Raw genomic sequence first — 17,343 nt, 5'->3', positions numbered from 1 at the left:
CCTCAGGCCCACTATCTAACTTCGACGACACGGGACGTGTCTGCCTAGTCCTCTGGAACACGAACGGGGTCCGCGTACTCCACCCCTTAAAGGAGCCGCAGAGAACAGGATGCCACGGAGAGGACGGGTGGAGGGCGGGGCATGCACTGTGATGACAACGGTAGGAGGGGCCTCAAGCTCCACGGGCGGGAGCGTGGGTGGCAGGAAGTCTAGCGCGGTGGGTGGGGCCTGCTGTAGTAAGGTGGGCAGGGCTTTAGGTTCTAGAGGAGATAGGGCTGGGGGTGGCCGCAAAAGCCAGAAGGGGCGGGGCCTGGAGCTGAAGGGGCGGGGCACGTGCATGAAGGGCGTGCGTAGAGAGGCGGGGTCTTCTCCTGAAGGGCGGAGCGTCGGCGGGCGGCCCCTGGAGCGTGGCGGGCGGGGTCTGGAGCGTGAGGGCGCGCGGCAGGCGGGGCGGGGCGCGGCGGGCGGCGCGGCCCCTTTAAGGCTTGGCCTACGTGGCAGCCGCTAGAGCCGCCGCGGCGCAGCAAGGCCGCCCGCCGGGTACTTCCTGTGGAGGCCGCAGCAGGCGGGAGCGCCGAGGACCAGCCAGCTGAGCCCGCCGCCGCCGCCGCCGCCATGGGCCAGAACGACCTGATGGGCACGGCCGAGGACTTCGCCGACCAGGTGCGGCCTGCCCCACAGCCCTCCGGCCCTCGCGGCCCCACGGACGCTCGCCCTTACGGTTTTGCCTAGCTCCACGGAGAGATCCGCGGGCGTCTTGGGTGGGGGTCGGCCAGGAAGGCTCCCGGGGTCCGCGGTGCTGCGCTCTGCCCTCTGTCCTCTGAACCGCGGTAGCCCCTTGGGGACTTCTGGGGATGGGGATACCCTGTGTGCGCCCGGCTGCCCTCCGTCCGGGACCGTGCTGTGCTGCCCCTCCCTCTTCGCGGACTCTGCCCTGGTTGCCCGGCCTGGGTCCACGACGCCGGAGGAGAGGAGCCTGTCCCTCGGCTTTCCTTCCCTAGAGTACAGGTGGCGAGTGAACAACAGGGAAGGCCTGGGACGAGCCTGGGCCTGAGCGACTAGCCGGGCAGGATTAGAGTCTGAAAGAGGCGCAGGTGGCACCCACTTTTAAAAATTAAGTTCGACAGGAATGGGGTGGGAGTTGTGTAGGTGTGAGCCTTAGACTTCTGAAATTGCTCCGTTAGGTCTGAAAGTGATGATAATGGAGCCTAAACTAGCACCATAGGCTGAGTGGGGCCGAGTCCTCCCGATAGCCTGTTCTGGTTCACTTAGTGTATTCGTGGCTGTTGGTGATACGAGGAAGCATTTTGTGGCCTAGACTATTGGTAGGCTTGAGTGTGTGTGTGCGCTTCTTCAAGTGAGCTGTGAGTCAATTAAGCTTCTCTCTTTTTGAGGGGTAGAGAACATCTCTCATGCTCTCGTACGGTTATGTTGAACTACATTTCTGGGAGCTGGTTTTTTTTTTTTTAAAGTCATTTTCATCCCCTTTGAAAAAGTTTTTTTTTTTAAGATCATGATTTTGCATTAAAGATACAAGATTGTATTCATCACAAAGACACAAAAGTTCTCAAGGACCAAGGTCTTCCTCATGTGCCTCGTTTCATTGACATAATTGTCAGTGACCCAGTTTTATCTCCCCGAGTATCAGCACCCTAAGAAGATGGCTCTATAGCCAGGGGAAGTTTGTGAGCTGCTCACCTCACAATCTTCAGCTGGAAAACCCTCCATTTTGCAAGTGGATTTCACAACCTGACCCAGATAAAGTATCTCCAAGCAGCTGCCAACTATCGAATGATTAGAGTTCAACTAGAGGAAAAGTTCATCTGTTATGAAGCCCTCTATGCATTTTGTTTTGATTTAATCGAAAAAAGCCAAATTTTGGGACTGATTTTGTGGGGAACATGGTGTCTGCCTCCACCAAGTATTTGGTTTAGACTCTTGGACTTGGCAGTGGCCACCACCCAGGAAGAAACTCTGGGTCTCTTACTGCAAGCCTGTCCAGGGCAGCTTGTGTCCCAGGCCTGGAGTTACATTGCAGCTACACATCAGTGTGAAGATAGATGCCCATTCTGCAGAACCACAGAAGGTTCCTACTGGCAGGGATTAGCCTCAGAATCCACCTGGAAGATAGCAGAGGACACTGCCGTAGGAACGTCTGTGAGGCTGCTGGGAGATGTGACTCCTGCTTTTCAGGACCTGTGTCAAGGACCTGTGTCACCAGTGAGCAGGCAACAGGGAGCCTTCCTATGGCCTCAGTGTGACCAGTCCTGGGAGCTTTTGTGTTGAATATTCATCTGTAATATTGAGGATGGTGCTGATAGTCCAGCATTCTAAATAAAAAGATCTGATGGTTAGGAATTGGCTCTAAGGTGTTGTCACACACCCATGTTGTCTAATCTTGTCTTTAGAAAACAAAAGAAGAACTGACTTTGCAAAAACAGATTTGCCCAGAAAATCAGGCTTCTCATCTGAGTGGAAAAATGCTTTTGACAGTGATGGCAACACTGAGACATTAACTGGGTGTGCTTATCTTCCTGGGGGGGGGGTGGCCATCAAGGCTCCATTTCCCCGGACCACAGAAATTTGTCATGATTTGTACAGTCCTGGATTTGTTACCCAGCGGTCAGCATTGCCCCTGTGTTGGCAGAAAGTACTCAACCTTTCTTTTTAGTGTGGTGGAGGCTGGTCCCTGGAGGTCTACACTGTTGGAGCCCCGCTAGCAGCCTCCTATGAGCTACATCTCTGCCTTGGTTGGTATCCAGCTCAGCTCCTTGCCGTTGGTGGCCAGGGAAGGTATCTTCTTGCTCCCAGGAAGCCAGACCCTGAAGAAAGTGCTGAGATCCAGGAGGTAGGCCCTTAGAAGCCATCAGAAATCAGGTGGGAAAGCCTGGACTCAAAATCAGACCTGTGTCTTAAGGCTGCTGCTTGATTCAAGCTAGACAGATTGTAGTTTCCAAGTGAATTCACACCAGGAACATAGTGCTTAATGGATTCTGTCTGATGGCTGTTACCAGGGTTACAGGAAGGCTACAGGGGCCTTACCTTCCCATTGTGGACTTTGATGTGTTGACCTGTAGAGAGTGGTGTAACTAGACCAAGAGTGGGCCTTTGTTGAAGTAGTGCCATAGTGGGCCTGGTGAGGTTCCTTGCACCTCATGAACTCCTTGGCTTGTGATTCACACCATATGACCATCTGGCCTGGGTAGGGCCTGGTGTGTGTTGGGGGTTGGGAGTGTGTGTGAGCCTTTCCTTTTTCAGTGCTTTGTCTTATACTTCTGAGACCTTAAGTATTGGGGGAGCTGACTCGGCTCTGCTTGCTGGTCTTGACTGGAGGTTGAACAGTGCCCCCTTCTGGGCAAGTGAAGTAGAGATGTGGGAGACTGAGTCTTCTGTCTTTGACCCTCTTTTTTACTGCTCTAGTTTGTAGAAAAGAAAGGAAGTCTTGCAGTTCCTATGCCCATGGTGCATTGGATACCTATACATGGGGCTTGGGGATTCTAGAGTCCAGCAGAGACACCAAACTGTTGAGCTGACCTTGCCTGCCTGTTGCTGCTCTCAGCTCCTGAGCTTGTCGACCTTTTGAACAGGGTTCACCAGGCAGGCATCTAACCTGACGTTTCCTTAAAGTTCTCCCAGACTGAGGGCAGTAGCTGCCCTGGATTCATTTTGTCCCTAACACGAGGAAGTTGTTGGTTCTGTTCTTCGTGTTGGCAGCAGTACTCCCTGTGTGACCCTCACCTGTTTCCTGTGTCCTATCTAAGGACAGATAGGACTGTGTCCTAAATCCACTCAGTCTTCTCACATGGTAACCCCTGAGACAGACTTAACCTTCCTATTTTTGTTGTTAATTTTTGTTTTTGTCAAAGTGTATGAATGTTTGCCCAAGTGTATGTCTGTGTACCGCTTGTGTGCCTGATGCCCAAAGTGTCCATGAGAGGGCATTGCATCCCCAGAGAACTGGAGTCACAGATGGTTGAAAGCTACATGTGGATGCTGGAGCCAAACTTGGGTCCTCTGAGCTTTTCATTTCAAGCTGTTTCTCCAGCCCCTCTTCTCATTTCTTAATGCCCGTGAGCACATCCTGCTTGTTTGCAAAAGCTCATGAGAAGCCTGTTTGTCAAGGTGGGTTGATTTGCCTGCCTTTCTTCCCACAAGCTTTCCTCATCAGCATCCACCGCTGGCCTTTCCAGGCTTAGCAATGAGAACCATATATATGGAGTTTCTTTGCCCTTGGGTATTCATGACCAGTATGAGCTGGGACACTGGCAGTGGCCTGTAAGCACAGAGAGGATGTGGCTGTGGGAACACTTTGCAGCAGCATGATGTGAGCTAGGAACTGTGAACAGCATGCATGTGAAGGGTCTATCTTTGTTGTTAACACTTGGCTTTTCTCTGTGTTCAGATACGTATCAAAGGAGGGCTCATCTCACAGGCACTTATCTTTGGAGAGCAGAGCCCAGCAGATGTGCTTAGTTCAGCACATACTACCTGCAGTTCTGCACTTTTCTCCAGAAGCAAATCACTGCATCATTCTCCCAACCATGCTGGTGTGGAAGGGAGGTGTGACTTGTCCCTCCCTCCATTACTGTCTTCTACTCTTTAATCCTCTTGACCCAGACACTCCAATTAAGAGGAGCAGACTCTTCGGGACGTTTTAACTACATCTAGTGGATTGTGCTGGATAGTGTTTGTAGCAATTGAGTACCTGTGGTGAGGTTCTTGAGGGAGGAGCAGACTGCAGTAGGGCTGGGCTGGTTTGTTCACCCAATGGGTATAGCCCCATTGTAATTGTGTTGGGGAACAGTTCTCATTTGGAAGCAAGTCAGAACACCTCCAGTGTCTGTGGCTGCCTGAGAGTCCACACCCTCCTGTGGTCTGCACAGCCTCTGTTAGGTGCTTCACAGTATGAGGGTCATTTCTCAGGTGTACTCTGAGAGCTGTGGCGGTATTCTTTCCGCTTTCATAGAATATTGGTGATTGCATCACTGCTGGCTGTTTCTAGAACACTAGGGCCATGAGGAAGAAACTGGGGAAACTGGGAGGATGAGTGGTGTCACTTTGTCCCCTCACCTAACGGGATGTAGTATGTGTGTTCTCTACCAGGGCCCTAAAACTCGAGCTTATTTGGGACTACTTTTCCTTTTGTATTTATTGTGAGATTAGAGTTCTATGTTGCCAAACATGGTCTTGAAGTACTAGGTTCAAGTTAAGTGATCCTCCTGCCTCAGCCTCCCTAGAACTTGATGTCACAGGCATTTGTGTTTTCATGCCAGGCTATTTTTTTCTGTTCTAAAGCATGACTTCTCTTTTTTATTCTTACAAATTTTTTGACTCTGCAAGTTGGGAAGGAATCTTAGCAGCGAGTAATTGTGTGGTCCTTACTTGTTGAAGGGTAGCAACTCGCCCCCCCCCCACCAATTGCCCAAAGTAACTGGCTCACTGTGCCTGGAGCACATTGTTGGCTAGGGTCAGATAAGGTCAGTTGGACAGGATTTAAACAGTGACCTGAGTACCTGTGCTCTGATTCCCAGAGCTGCTGCTTGCTGGTCTGTGTGGCCCTATCAGTGTGGCTTTTGCCGTTTGGTAGGCTTCAGTAAGCACCTATATACCACAGTCACAGACTGTGTTTGAAGGATGTAGGCATCAGTGCTGTGACTTTGCTGGTCCTTACCTCAGGTGGAGCTTGTCTGCACTGCTGACCAAGCCAGGCCTGGGCAACCTCTTTGTGGGTTGAAGGCTGATCTGACCACCCAGGTGCTCTGCAGCTGAGGTGGCAGCTTAAGCAGTGTCTTGGGCTTTGAAGCAGCTTTTTAAAGTGCTGAGAATTGAGAAATAATCTTTATATACATACATCCTCATCTATTTCAGCAGCTGGTGTAGTCAGCCCTGGGAGGGCCTGTACAGCCATGTTTACTCCATTTCCCTGGCTTGATTAGACTCTGCCCTTTAGACTTTTCTTGACACGTCGGTCCTGGCTCCCATGATATCCTTGGGTTTCTTTCTCCTGGGCTCAGCTCTGACGAAAAGTATGAGAATAGTATGGAGTCCACCTACATGGCATTTGCATCTAGTTACAGTAGGGTGGGTGTGCTGGCCTCCTAATCAAGCCATCAAATGCCATTTTCACAAGGATGAAGGGAGCCATAAGTGTGCATTTCAGAACTGCCCTTTGCTGGTGATTTGCACACTCTGAGTTTCATTGCAGTCATTTGTTAGTCTCATATTTGGCAGTTTTAACCTTGCTTTGGGTCCTGCAGGCTTCAAGAACATCCCAGAGCTTCCTAGCCCGTAGCACAACTGTTCATCTTTACTACAGTTACCCCATAGGATATTGAACTTTCTGGAGAGATTTTGTTGGGGTGGGAAATGGTGGCAACAATAGAGGTATTTATTTTAGTGCCACAGTCGGGAATACTGCTTGTGGCATCTTGTGGGTGGGGTTGGGTTCACTGCTGATCTGTATTCTTCAGTGTTGGGGATAGCTCTGGACGTGAGAGGGCTGAGGTATGAGAATCCTTGGGCAGGAAGATCTAAGAGGCTTTCAGATAGTGTCTGTGCCTCCCACTGGGCCTGGAAACTGTCTTGTGACATTTCTCTTTTGGTGGCTCTGGAGGTGGAGCAATGCTGGTAGATCATACTGGATGTTGCCTTATGTTTCTATGCCAGACATATATGATGATATCTTTGTCTCTGAGACTGAGAGTTGGAACATCCCTTGTGTCTAGACTTAAAAGGGGAACACCTACAGCAGATGCTGAGTCTTACGTCTGCCCTGGAAAGATACTGGAACTGCTCAAGGCCTCTGTCTTGCAGAGAGCTGGCTTGTCTCCCCTGCTCTATTGCTCACATAATGAGGCTGTAGCCACCTCACCAGTGTGTTCTGTGGTCCTGCAGTTCCTGCGAGTCACCAAGCAGTACCTGCCTCATGTCGCACGCCTCTGCCTGATTAGCACCTTCTTGGAGGATGGCATCCGCATGTGGTTCCAGTGGAGTGAGCAACGTGACTATATTGACACGACCTGGAGCTGTGGCTACCTGTTGGCCTCATCCTTTGTGTTCCTCAACCTCCTGGGACAGTTGAGTAAGTGGCTCTGAGCCTTTCTTGTATATTTCTGGGATGTCCTGTTCCCTTGAATGACACTCCCAAACTTGTGGTTGTTTTGCATTGAGAAGCTGTGTATGAACTTGAGGCCTGGGTAACCCCTTCTCAGGCTGAAGGCTGATGGTGATCAATACTTAGGTGCTTGTCACCTGAGATTACAGTGTTAGACATGCCCTGGGCTTTGAAGCATGAAAGGCAAGGTTTATTTCTGTGAGCTTTTGGATAGATGATCCTTACTAAGTCTTGTGCTCATTTCTTTTGCCATAGAAATTGGACACAAGCCTGGTGTGATGACTCACACCTTTAATGCCAGCATTAAAGAGAGGCAGAGGTAGGTAGGGGCTGCCTCTTTTGAGTTCAATGCTAACCTGGTCTATGTAATAAAACAAAGCAAGTTCCAGGGCAACTGGGTCTATATAGTGAGACTCTTGTCTATAAATAAAAAATGTTGGACACAGTCCCTGCTTTATAAATGCAGGAGGAGATGCAAGAGCCTGGGCAGTTAAGGCAATCAAAGAAGGAGGTGTTCAGAAAGGACAAAAGGTTTTAGTCAGCAGAGAACCGAGGCATTTAAATTCACATTGATCTTCTGACAACCCATCTTCTGGTGGCAGCTTTTTTGCCTTTGCATGTTAGAGGTGAGAAGGACTTGTGCTTTTAAGCATTGTTGGATGTGCTCCATAGTGAAGCAGTCAGTCCTGCATTGGTGGCTCTGGAGACAACTTGAGGAGTTATGGCTCTCTACAGCAAAGTGTGGTCTGGACTAGTGTTCTTTAGAAGCTAGGCAGGCTCCAGGGAATGGGTCTTGCCTGCCATTAAGGCTCTGGGAAGGTGCTTTGCTTGGTGTGCTGCAGTTCAGCAGCACTGGGACAAAGGTGTCTTGTTGCTCTGGACACACCGCAGCCCCTAACTCTGTCCTCTTTCTAGCTGGCTGTGTTTTGGTGCTGAGCAGGAACTTCGTGCAGTATGCCTGCTTTGGGCTGTTTGGAATCATCGCACTGCAGGTACACACATACCTAGTGGTTTTCACTTTGGGTCCATGGGGCGTGGGGTAGGTCTCACATTGCTTTGCTTTGGTGGAGCTATATATTGTGTCCAGCATCTTCCCACTTCGTCTTCTCTGTTCTGTATATCTGGTTGTCTAGAGCTGCTTTTCCTTTTGGAGAAGTGTCTAGCTTTCCCTCCTACCTAGGGTTTAGGAGAAGATGGCCCCAAAACAGAGCTAGCTGTAGGTACTGAGCCATCATTCCCTATTTCCTGGACTTCTGTGACAAAGATATAGGCCACAGATTGGCTGCAGCTGTATATGAACTGGGAGTCACTGCATTTGACAAATAAGAATGCCTAATTACCCAGAATGGTATGCTTAAGCAGGATAGTTCATCCTATACTTGTCTTGTTCTAGGACATCACAGCACAATTTTGATAGCCAAACAGCTCCAGAGGCCACACTGTACTCTGTTAGAAATACTGAGTCAGGAGCTAGAGAGATGACTGATTTATTAAGAGCACTGGCTGTTCTTCCAGAGGTCCTGAGTTCAATTCCCAGCAACTCTCTTCTGGCATGCAGGCATACATGCAGGCAGAACACTGTGTACATAATAATTAAATCTTAAAAAAAAGAAAGAAAGAAAGAAAGAAAAAGTTGTTCCAATGATTTGCCTTCAGTGTCTTGAATATTTTGTGTATCTTATGTTTTTATCCCATTGGATGATCCTCATAGTTTTATGAACTCTATAGAAAATGCTAATTCGGTTTTCTCTGTTCCTTCAGACAATTGCCTACAGCATTTTGTGGGACTTGAAGTTTCTGATGAGGTAGGTGCATTTTGGGTGGTAAGAATAGAGTCCTTGGCCCTTTCATCTGAGCACCTGTAGGTTAGTGCTACCTTCTGTAGTTCCCACTGTGCCTCTTGAGCAGGGTTTCAATGGGCACAGCAGGGCTTTGCCCTATAGCTGGAATTCTGGCTTGATAGTGAGGGAGGGGTCCTGTCTCCTAACCCCATATTGCATGGGTGTGTAGACTGAGGGTCTGAGTGGAAGTAGGTAGAGACCAGAGTTTGGTTCCATGTACATCCACTTTAGTTTGTTGGTTCAACTTGAGGCTGGTCCTTTGCACTGAGCCTGGCCTGGTCCCATTGAGTGGTGGTTTGTTTTAGAGAAAGGGGAGGGTGGGCTTTGGTGTGCTCTGGCTTGGTGGACAGACACCTGGTAAATGTAGGTGACATTTCTGTTCCTCAGGAACCTGGCTTTGGGAGGAGGTTTGCTGCTGCTCTTGGCAGAGTCCCGCTCAGAAGGGAAGAGCATGTTTGCTGGTGTTCCTACCATGCGTGAGAGCTCCCCCAAGCAGTACATGCAGCTTGGAGGAAGGGTCCTGCTGGTCTTGATGTTCATGACCCTCCTTCACTTTGATGCCAGCTTCTTTTCTGTGAGTACACTAAGCCATGTGCTAACTGTTGACACAGTTGTGCCTGAGGGGACAAGCCCATGTTTGTAAATGACCCTCTTCTTTACAGACTCCTGACTTCTCTACTTCAGAGTTCAGTTCACACTGTTGGTCAATACATTCTCAATTTTATATGTCACACATTAGAAGTTGGTAGAAGGGCATTATTGGAGGAGGGGAGGAGTGTTTTCCAGCATGAGTGTCTAGGTGAGTATAGATGAATGGACTTACGATATATAAAGACCAGGGTAGCACTTCAGGTGTTATTCATCTTCCCCAAATATGGTGCTTGGGGGCTGAGAGATGGGTCATTGACTAAGAGTGATTTCTCTGCAACAAATTAGAACCAGACTCCAAATCTTAGCATGAGAGAAACTGGTCAGGCATCCAGCACATGCCTGCAATCTGACCGTTGAGGAGAGCAGAGGCAGGTTGTTTGGATTGCTGCTTCCACCCTACCTGAGATGAGCCGTAAGTTCAGAGAGAGATCCTTCTTCAAAAAGGAATAGCTGGAGAGTGATAGAAGATATCCAATGCCCTCTTCTGGCCTCTGCCCTCCCATACATATGCATATACTCAAACACAAATGCAAACAACTCTTCTCTCTCTCTCTCTCTTTTTATCTCTCTTTTCCTCCCTCCCTCTTCCTTCCTCCCTTCCTTCCTTTTCATCTTCTTTCTTCATCCTTTTTTTTTTTTTTTTTAATGTTACTTAGCCAGATGTGGCACAGACCTGAACTCCTAGTGCCTGGAATATAGAGGCAAGAGGATTTTAAGTTCAAGGCTAGCCAGAGTTACATAGAGAAAAATCATCTTTCATTCTCTATACATGGCCCGAGAGCTTTTCACATGTTCTCACATTTTCCTTGTTATAAATTCAATCTTTACATGCTTGTTTATTGTAAACAGAATCAAAAGTAGCCACATACAACCTTTGCTGCTGATAGGTTTCTTTTGCCAGATATAAGTTCTGTAAGGTCTTAAGCATAGGCACAATGAGCTGAGTTCATTGCAGCTTCTTTTATTATTATTATCATTATTATTTTGGTTTTCTTTGTGTAACTCTGTCTGGCCTGGAACTCACTCTGTAGACCAGACTGGCCTAGAACTCAGAGATCCAACTGCTTCTGCCTCCTGAGTGTGGGGATTAAAGGCGTGCACCACCACAGTGCCCATCCTTCATTGCAGTTTTCTAACAAGAATGACTTTTGCAAACCCTTGTTTCATGTTTACTGCACATGCAACAGGGTGCTGGCCAAGGCCAGTGAAGTCCCAGTCTTTTTAGCTCTTCCTAGAGTTGCAGTTGCTGTTCCATTCATGACAGTATGCTTCCCAACTTCTGACCACATTACTGACCACATTACCCTGTTCCATAGTCAGGTGCTACTTGAGCAACAGCCTCATTTTTTGACATCAGTTTTCTCAGGTCATTTTTTGTTGCTGTAACTAAATACCACAGATAGGGCAATTTATAGAGAATGATATGTTATTTAGCTTATGGCTCTGGAAACAGGGAAGCCCAAGGTGAAGAGTCTTGTGAGGGTCTTGTGGTAAGGACTCTACGAATACCGAGGGAATGCAGGGTATCTTATGAAGAGACTGAGGAAAAAGCATTCATTCACAGCCTAATTACTCCAAAATCCTAACTGGCAAACACCACTGATAGGTTTTGGGGGATTTTCCAATTTATGGTATTTTTCAACACATGTAAAGCCATAGCTTCTTTAATATAGAGTTCTTCTTAGAATCGGTATTTAATATTGATTAATTCCCCCCCTCCCCGTAGAGGTTTTAGGATTCTGTGCTCCCTCTTCTGCCTACCATTCTCAAACTCTCATCATGTCCTAGTGAGAGTCATATGAGCCTGGCTCAGATAAAATGTACCCAGCTTTCTTCCTGTGACCTCTGACCTTTAGTCTGTATTTTTTTTTTTCCCCTTTGAATCTGTACAGATCGTCCAGAACATTGTGGGCACAGCTCTGATGATCCTAGTAGCTATTGGTTTTAAAACCAAGCTGGCAGCTTTGACTCTTGTCGTCTGGCTGTTTGCCATCAACGTGTATTTCAACGCCTTCTGGACAATCCCGGTCTATAAACCTATGCATGACTTCCTGAAATATGACTTCTTCCAGACCATGTCAGTGATTGGAGGCCTGCTCCTGGTGGTGGCTCTTGGCCCAGGGGGTGTCTCCATGGATGAGAAGAAGAAAGAGTGGTAACAGACAGATCCCTCCCCTCCCTGGCTGAGGCACAAGGCCCTGGACTGGTTCAGGGTAGAGTCAACAAACTGCCAGAGTTTATGTGTCCTCTTCCCTTCCCTTCTTTTGGTAAAGGCACAGATGTTTTGAGAACTTTATTTGCAGACACCTGAAAATTGAAGGTAAAATCTGCTTTGGAAACAGTCTGGAGTCTGACTATCCTGAGCTGGCCAGCTGGATGGTCATTCCTTAGCCAAGACTTCGAGTAGACAGTGTGGTGGGCTATGGCCTCAGTCCCATTGTTGAGTTTCTTTTGGGGGGTGAGGGCCTTCAAGTTGTACTGAGCTGTACTTTATCATTCAAAGCAATTTCCCTTTTAGTTTTTAAGTTTACATCCTTAGCTCAAACTACAAAACTTCTAAATGACTTAGGATGGTCCAGCCAAACACCAGTTAAAACCTCCAGTTCAGAATCTTACCAGTGGCCCCAGTATTGCTTCTGCCCCTATATTTTATAGGATCAGTGAAGATGCTAGAGAAACCTCAAGCCTAGAGAACAGTACAGTATTGGAGATGTTTCTGCTACTGCTGGCCCAAGTACTTGATGCCAGCTGGCTGAATGCTGTTTACTGGGTGAAAGGTACCCTGTGAGTTTTCATGGCTCTAAGCAGGGATGGGTCAGGGTTGGGAAGTTCTTGGAAAGCTGCTTTGGGTACTATGATCCTCTCAGGCTTGGTGGTGGGAAGGGCAGGAGAGCAAGCTGCTCATGGGATGGCCCACCAAGGAACCAGCCTGGGGAGTAGTGATGCCATGGGGCCCAGAAGTGAGGTGCCCCAGTACTGAAGATGCCCAGGCTCAACCCAGTTACCTCACACTTGACCTTCTCCGAGCAAGGCCTGGACCCCACAGGCCATGCTACTCCCAGCTTAACTCCCTGTTTCAGGCTGAGTTTACCCCATCATCGACAGCCCTGATGCCACCATTTCCCTAAGGCTGTTGGCTTGCTCAGATTTTTGTCAACCTGCTCAGCTGGATGCAGCCAAGATACTTTTTACAATTTGTGATGCCTTACCAATTTGATCTCAGTCCTGTATTTAAAGTTTTCTAACATTGCCTTACACCGTGTTTCTCTTTTTGCGGGGTGGGGGTGGGGGATGTCTAATGCTGTGGTCCTGCTCATCTGCATGGTAGTGCCACGAGGGTAGTTGGGTTCCTTCTGGACTTCCCCCCAGGTCTATTGGAGGGAACAGGTAGACAGGCTTAGAACCCCTGAAGGGGAGCTGGCAGCTCATCTCACTCTTTGGTGCAGAGTCCTGGAGGTCCTCCTTTCTGGCATTAGCTGGATAGACAGGACTGTATCCTCTGAGTCACCTTGGTTAATCCTGCCTCTTCCCTTTGCCTCTCTGGCTCTGAATTCACTTCTCAACACCTAGTTGATGTTCCGCAGCCTTATGGCCTGCCTACTCCTCATGTGAGTTCCAGCATTGGCTCAGGCCATGACATTTCCTTACCATCCAGTCCCTTGACAAGGAGAGCTGCTTCAGTGTATATCCATCTGCTCCGTTACCTGCAGTGGCAGCCCCATGATATTCCAGTTTGTGGAATGGGGCAGAACCTAGGAGGCAAGTGCATGCCTCTCAGTAGTGGCCCCCATCCCAAGTGTGCCCTGGCCCATCTATCAACTTTTTGTGGGCTATGACTGGGATGGGAGGGGAAAAAAATGGTCTACACATTGGTTTGGCAAAATTGTTTCTGAAAATGCTTTAGCTTTATGTGGGAATAGGTATAAACCTCATTTTTATGCTGTATTTTATATCTTAGTTGTGTTTGAAAAATGTTTTGATCTTTGGAAACATCAAAATAAATAATGGCATTTGTGGTATATAGTGTGAACCTATGTGGTGACCAGCCAGGGTGGGGCCCTGGCCAAGCTCAGGATGCTACAGTGAGCTACATCAGCAAGGGCCACTGAGGACCATGCACAGAGAGGGAATCTTCAAGTCCCTGCTGTTGCCATCTTCTGAACACAACCTCCAGGCCCACTCTGGATAACAGCCAAAGTCAAGATATGAGTGCCAGTTCCGAGTTTCTCTGCATGCTTCATTTCCCCAGCTGCTTAAAGGAACTGAGGTTCTTGGGCTTGTGGTGATGATGATGGCTCTTGAACTTCTTGGTCAATGAGGTGAACTGCTTCTGTGAAAGTAGAAAAGTGTCCAGGGCCTTTGCAAGTCCACAGAGAAGGTGCTGTATGTCTAAGGCTGAGGAGGAATCTGATTTCTCAACAGTATGGGGCCAGGGAGAGGGCAGCATGGTTCAGTTTTGTGCTTTTCTGACAGAATCCCCACTCCTGCCAAATAGGGACTGAGTCCTGTGTTATAAGGCACAAAGCTCAGAGCTGAGAAGCAGGTCAGGACCTGCTCCTGAAGACCTTCTGAAGTGGTCTTGGCTTCCATATTTACAGGCTGTTGCCTGACAGTGCACCTGCAGAATTTGCTAAAACCATGGGCAACGCTGGCTGTCTACTCAGCCTGGGCCATGTAGCCCTCCTGACCTCAGCACTTTGCAGCACACTACTCACCTTCCTGAGTTTACGGCCCCTCTTGTGGTCCACTTTGGTCTCTCTTCTCTCTCCAGTGTCCTCTCTCAACTGCTCTGGCTTCTCTTCCTCTTGGTCTGTCAGAAAGTCTTCAGGAATGTCATTCTCAGGCTTGCCCAGGTCTTTTTTTGTGAACAGCTCAGCTAGAAGGAACAAATATCCTGGCTGAGCAACGCCACAGGTAAGCACTGCTCTCCTGGGAAATATGGCTAATAAAGCAGGACTACAAGATACTTAGCAGGAGACAAACATGAAGGCAGAAGTCGGGCTGTGCCTACTTACGTGGATATAGGTCTGTCATGCTGTCATCACTCAAGGATTCTCCTTCATCACTGGAAGCTGGCTCCCAAAAAGCTGTTCTCTGGCCAGATAGCCCATCTCCATCCCTGTGGTCCTCCCTCTTTCTCTTCTTGTGCAGTAGGCAGGCAGGGACATACTCTACACCTTGTTTCTGACACTCCTCATCTAAGAGATGAACAAGTTTACACTGGATCCCCCTTGGTGTGGAGCTAAGATATGGGCTACATTGTGGCAGAATTTTATTCCTTTGTCCTACTGGACAAAAATGGACAATGTGGAGGCTGTGGAGCTCAGGGGAAGCTGCCTGGTCTCACCTCTCGAACTTGGAGCTGGAGTGAGACTTCAGGGAAGGCATTGCTAGGGTCACCACTTCTGTCCTCAGGTACTAAGGTCTGAGCTTCTTAGGCTTCCCATTTAGTCCAGCATCATCTCCTTGGGAGGGGGACACCAGCTCTAACCAACATTGCTCTTGTGGCCTCCTCATGAGTATCAGTATGAAGTCTCTGCCCAGTGTACTCAGCAGGCCAATCTGAAGTGGCCTCACTGCCTTCTGGCTCTTTGGCACATCTTTATAGTTCTCTCATGGGGTCCCTGCCCAGCACCTCCCTGCCACAACCTGGCAGATGATAGCCAACAAAGGCACATCCAAGCCTTAGCTGCCACCTGTCAGTGCAGCCCAGGTGCCAGCTCCAGGAGCTCCAAGATATGTGGGAAGATCTGGCTGTGCTGTGCAGGATAGAGCCTACACATTCCTTACCAACCTCTGAATTCTTGCCTGTTGGGTTGGTTCCCTGAAGCCTCCCTCTCATCCCCAGCCTCTGCAACCCAGCCCCCCAAGTCCTCCTTGCCAACAAGGCCTGGTTCTGCCTAACTCCCTCACCCCAGCAGCCTCCAAGTTATCTAATCTCAGTCACTTTCTTACCCTCATTTCCTTATGGTGACATGGGAGACCTTCATTCACCTCCCTCGTGCTCAAGCTGGCCTCATCTCTCAACTCCTGGCCTGGCACCATCCTCCCTAACCCACCTGGAAGTTAAAATAACCACAGGAGTCCCCACTCTCAACCACTTTTGATGCCTTCCTACCCTTGGCTGTATCCATCAAACACCTGAGGCCTGTCAGCCAGTCCCTTTCCTGCTCGAGCCATCATCCCTTTAGCTGCTAGTCCCCTCATCCTCTGCAGCCTAGAGGAGTGTTTGTCCCCTAGGTCCTGAGAAAAGTCCCCAGGGTGCTCCTGCACAATCAGATGACTCTGGACCTGTTCTGGAGTTCTGGCACTGCCGACTCAGCCTGAGAGCTACCAGGAGATTGTTCCTGCTGTTGCACAGCAGGTCCCCATACCACTCACCCCAACTCCTCCCCAGCCCACCTGTGGCTTTACAGGGGTGAGGTCAGGAACCACTGGCCCTCTCCTTATGTGCAAACCCAACCAAATATACCAACAATGGACAATAAAGGATGATCAAGGCACCTTTCTGGCTTTTGGGGACATGGGACATGCAGCCTAAAGCCTGAGCCTCTGGTGGTGACTTACATTGATGAAGAGCTCTCTGATACTTCCTGCCCTGGGTGTGTCTCAACACATGCTCTGGGGACTTGTTGATGTGCCTCAGGGTGAGTTTGCAGAACAATTGGTGCCTGTAGGGCAAACAGATAAAGAGGAACAGTGTATACCAAGGACCAGACCTATGGGCTCCATCATGACTGCAAGCTGCAAACACCTGGGATTCTGCTGGGAATGCTCTGTATTTAGTCTCGATGTCTGGACTTTGTCCCAAACGCAGGGAATTAAAACCTGTAATCCCATTATCCAGGAAGCAGAGAGGCAACCTGATCTGAATTGAGGTCAGCCTGGTTTTCACAGGGAATTTCAGGCCAACTAAACTACACAGGCTTACTTTCAGAAACAGCTTCCCAAACAATTCCACTTAGCATCTGGGATTAAGGACCCAGATTGTCACCCAAGAAAAAGAAGCTGCAGTTTCACATTGCTCCAGGGTTTGTGTATGGGGAAACAACCCAGTAGTTATTCCATATGAGGACATATCAACCACACAACCATAAGGACCCCAAACGGTGAAAGTGGCACTGTCCAGCCTGGCCTCCAGTGACTATATTCAAGGGCAAGGTGATTATATGCTCATTACAGGGGCACGGGCTCTGCACCCAGGTGTTTGCTGGCCGGCCACCTACGTACGTATTCTTTGTGCTGGGCACGATGTGTGGCTCGAACGCTGTGTAATCAAAGGCCGAGGAGACTCTGGACAGCCGCTGGTACTTCTTGCCGCGGGTGTAGACCTGAAGGTCCGGCAGACGACAGGGTAGCTCATGGCCAGTTAGGGAGCAGCGCACCTGTGGATGGACCGCCTGTCAGCAGGTGGTTCTTGCCAGCCCCGCCCTTCCCCTGCATTGTCCCCGGGGTTCCACTGCTTTCCAGGCAAAGTACTTCGGGGTCCAACTCCTCCCCGAAATGGTTCTTCCGGGTCCCACTCCTCCCGAGTTTTGTTCCTTCCAGCCCCTACTCCTCCCGGGTTCGCCCCGGACCTTGCCTTGTGAGTGTTGGGCAGAAGACTTAGGCTCGGGTGCTGGCGCAGGAAAGCCCGCACATCAGTGGGTAGTTCGTCCATGATGCGAGATGCCTATCTGAGTCCGCTGCTCCCACGTGGGTCAGAGCGCCGTCCCGGAAGTAGATTTATCTGTCCCG

General features: G+C 49.2%; 2 protein-coding genes across 2 annotated transcripts; one reads left to right on the top strand and one right to left on the bottom strand.

The window, feature by feature from the left end:
- The first annotated feature begins 474 nt into the window (after nt 1–474).
- On the top strand, nt 475–13,625 carry Surf4 (surfeit 4). Its single transcript, XM_051184922.1, has 6 exons — nt 475–663; nt 6,895–7,081; nt 8,030–8,106; nt 8,876–8,919; nt 9,343–9,529; nt 11,499–13,625. Exons 1-6 carry the CDS (start codon nt 616–618, stop codon nt 11,763–11,765), a joined length of 810 nt encoding a protein of 269 aa, XP_051040879.1. The 5' UTR covers nt 475–615; the 3' UTR covers nt 11,766–13,625.
- Nucleotides 13,492–17,322, bottom strand: Surf2 (surfeit 2). The gene is made up of 6 exons (XM_051184923.1): nt 17,189–17,322; nt 16,837–16,991; nt 16,174–16,277; nt 14,622–14,804; nt 14,322–14,482; nt 13,492–13,936 (listed from the first exon to the last, which is right to left on the bottom strand). Exons 1-6 carry the CDS (start codon nt 17,264–17,266, stop codon nt 13,844–13,846), a joined length of 774 nt encoding a protein of 257 aa, XP_051040880.1. The 5' UTR covers nt 17,267–17,322; the 3' UTR covers nt 13,492–13,843.
- Between the last annotated feature and the right edge of the window lie 21 nt (nt 17,323–17,343).

This window comes from Phodopus roborovskii, unplaced genomic scaffold (assembly GCF_943737965.1).
Source record: "Phodopus roborovskii unplaced genomic scaffold, PHOROB, whole genome shotgun sequence".
Classification (NCBI taxonomy): Eukaryota; Metazoa; Chordata; class Mammalia; order Rodentia; family Cricetidae; genus Phodopus; species Phodopus roborovskii.
Note: the sequence above shows the minus strand (reverse complement) of the source record. Positions and strands in the feature narration are given on the sequence as shown.

What these genes read in the sequence shown, in the direction of transcription:
- Surf4 (XM_051184922.1), top strand. Translation starts at nt 616, where the DNA reads ATGGGCCAGAACGACCTGATGGGCACGGCCGAGGACTTCGCCGACCAG. An exon ending in CCGAGGACTTCGCCGACCAG is followed by an intron (nt 664 to 6,894) that starts GTGCGGCCTGCC and finishes GTGGTCCTGCAG; the next exon opens with TTCCTGCGAGTCACCAAGCA. An exon ending in TTGGAATCATCGCACTGCAG is followed by an intron (nt 8,107 to 8,875) that starts GTACACACATAC and finishes CTGTTCCTTCAG; the next exon opens with ACAATTGCCTACAGCATTTT.
- Surf2 (XM_051184923.1), bottom strand. Translation starts at nt 17,266, where the DNA reads ATGGACGAACTACCCACTGATGTGCGGGCTTTCCTGCGCCAGCACCCG. An exon ending in GTGCCCAGCACAAAGAATAC is followed by an intron (nt 16,278 to 16,836) that starts GTACGTAGGTGG and finishes TTTGCCCTACAG; the next exon opens with GCACCAATTGTTCTGCAAAC. An exon ending in GGGGCCGTAAACTCAGGAAG is followed by an intron (nt 13,937 to 14,321) that starts GTGAGTAGTGTG and finishes CTACTTTCACAG; the next exon opens with AAGCAGTTCACCTCATTGAC.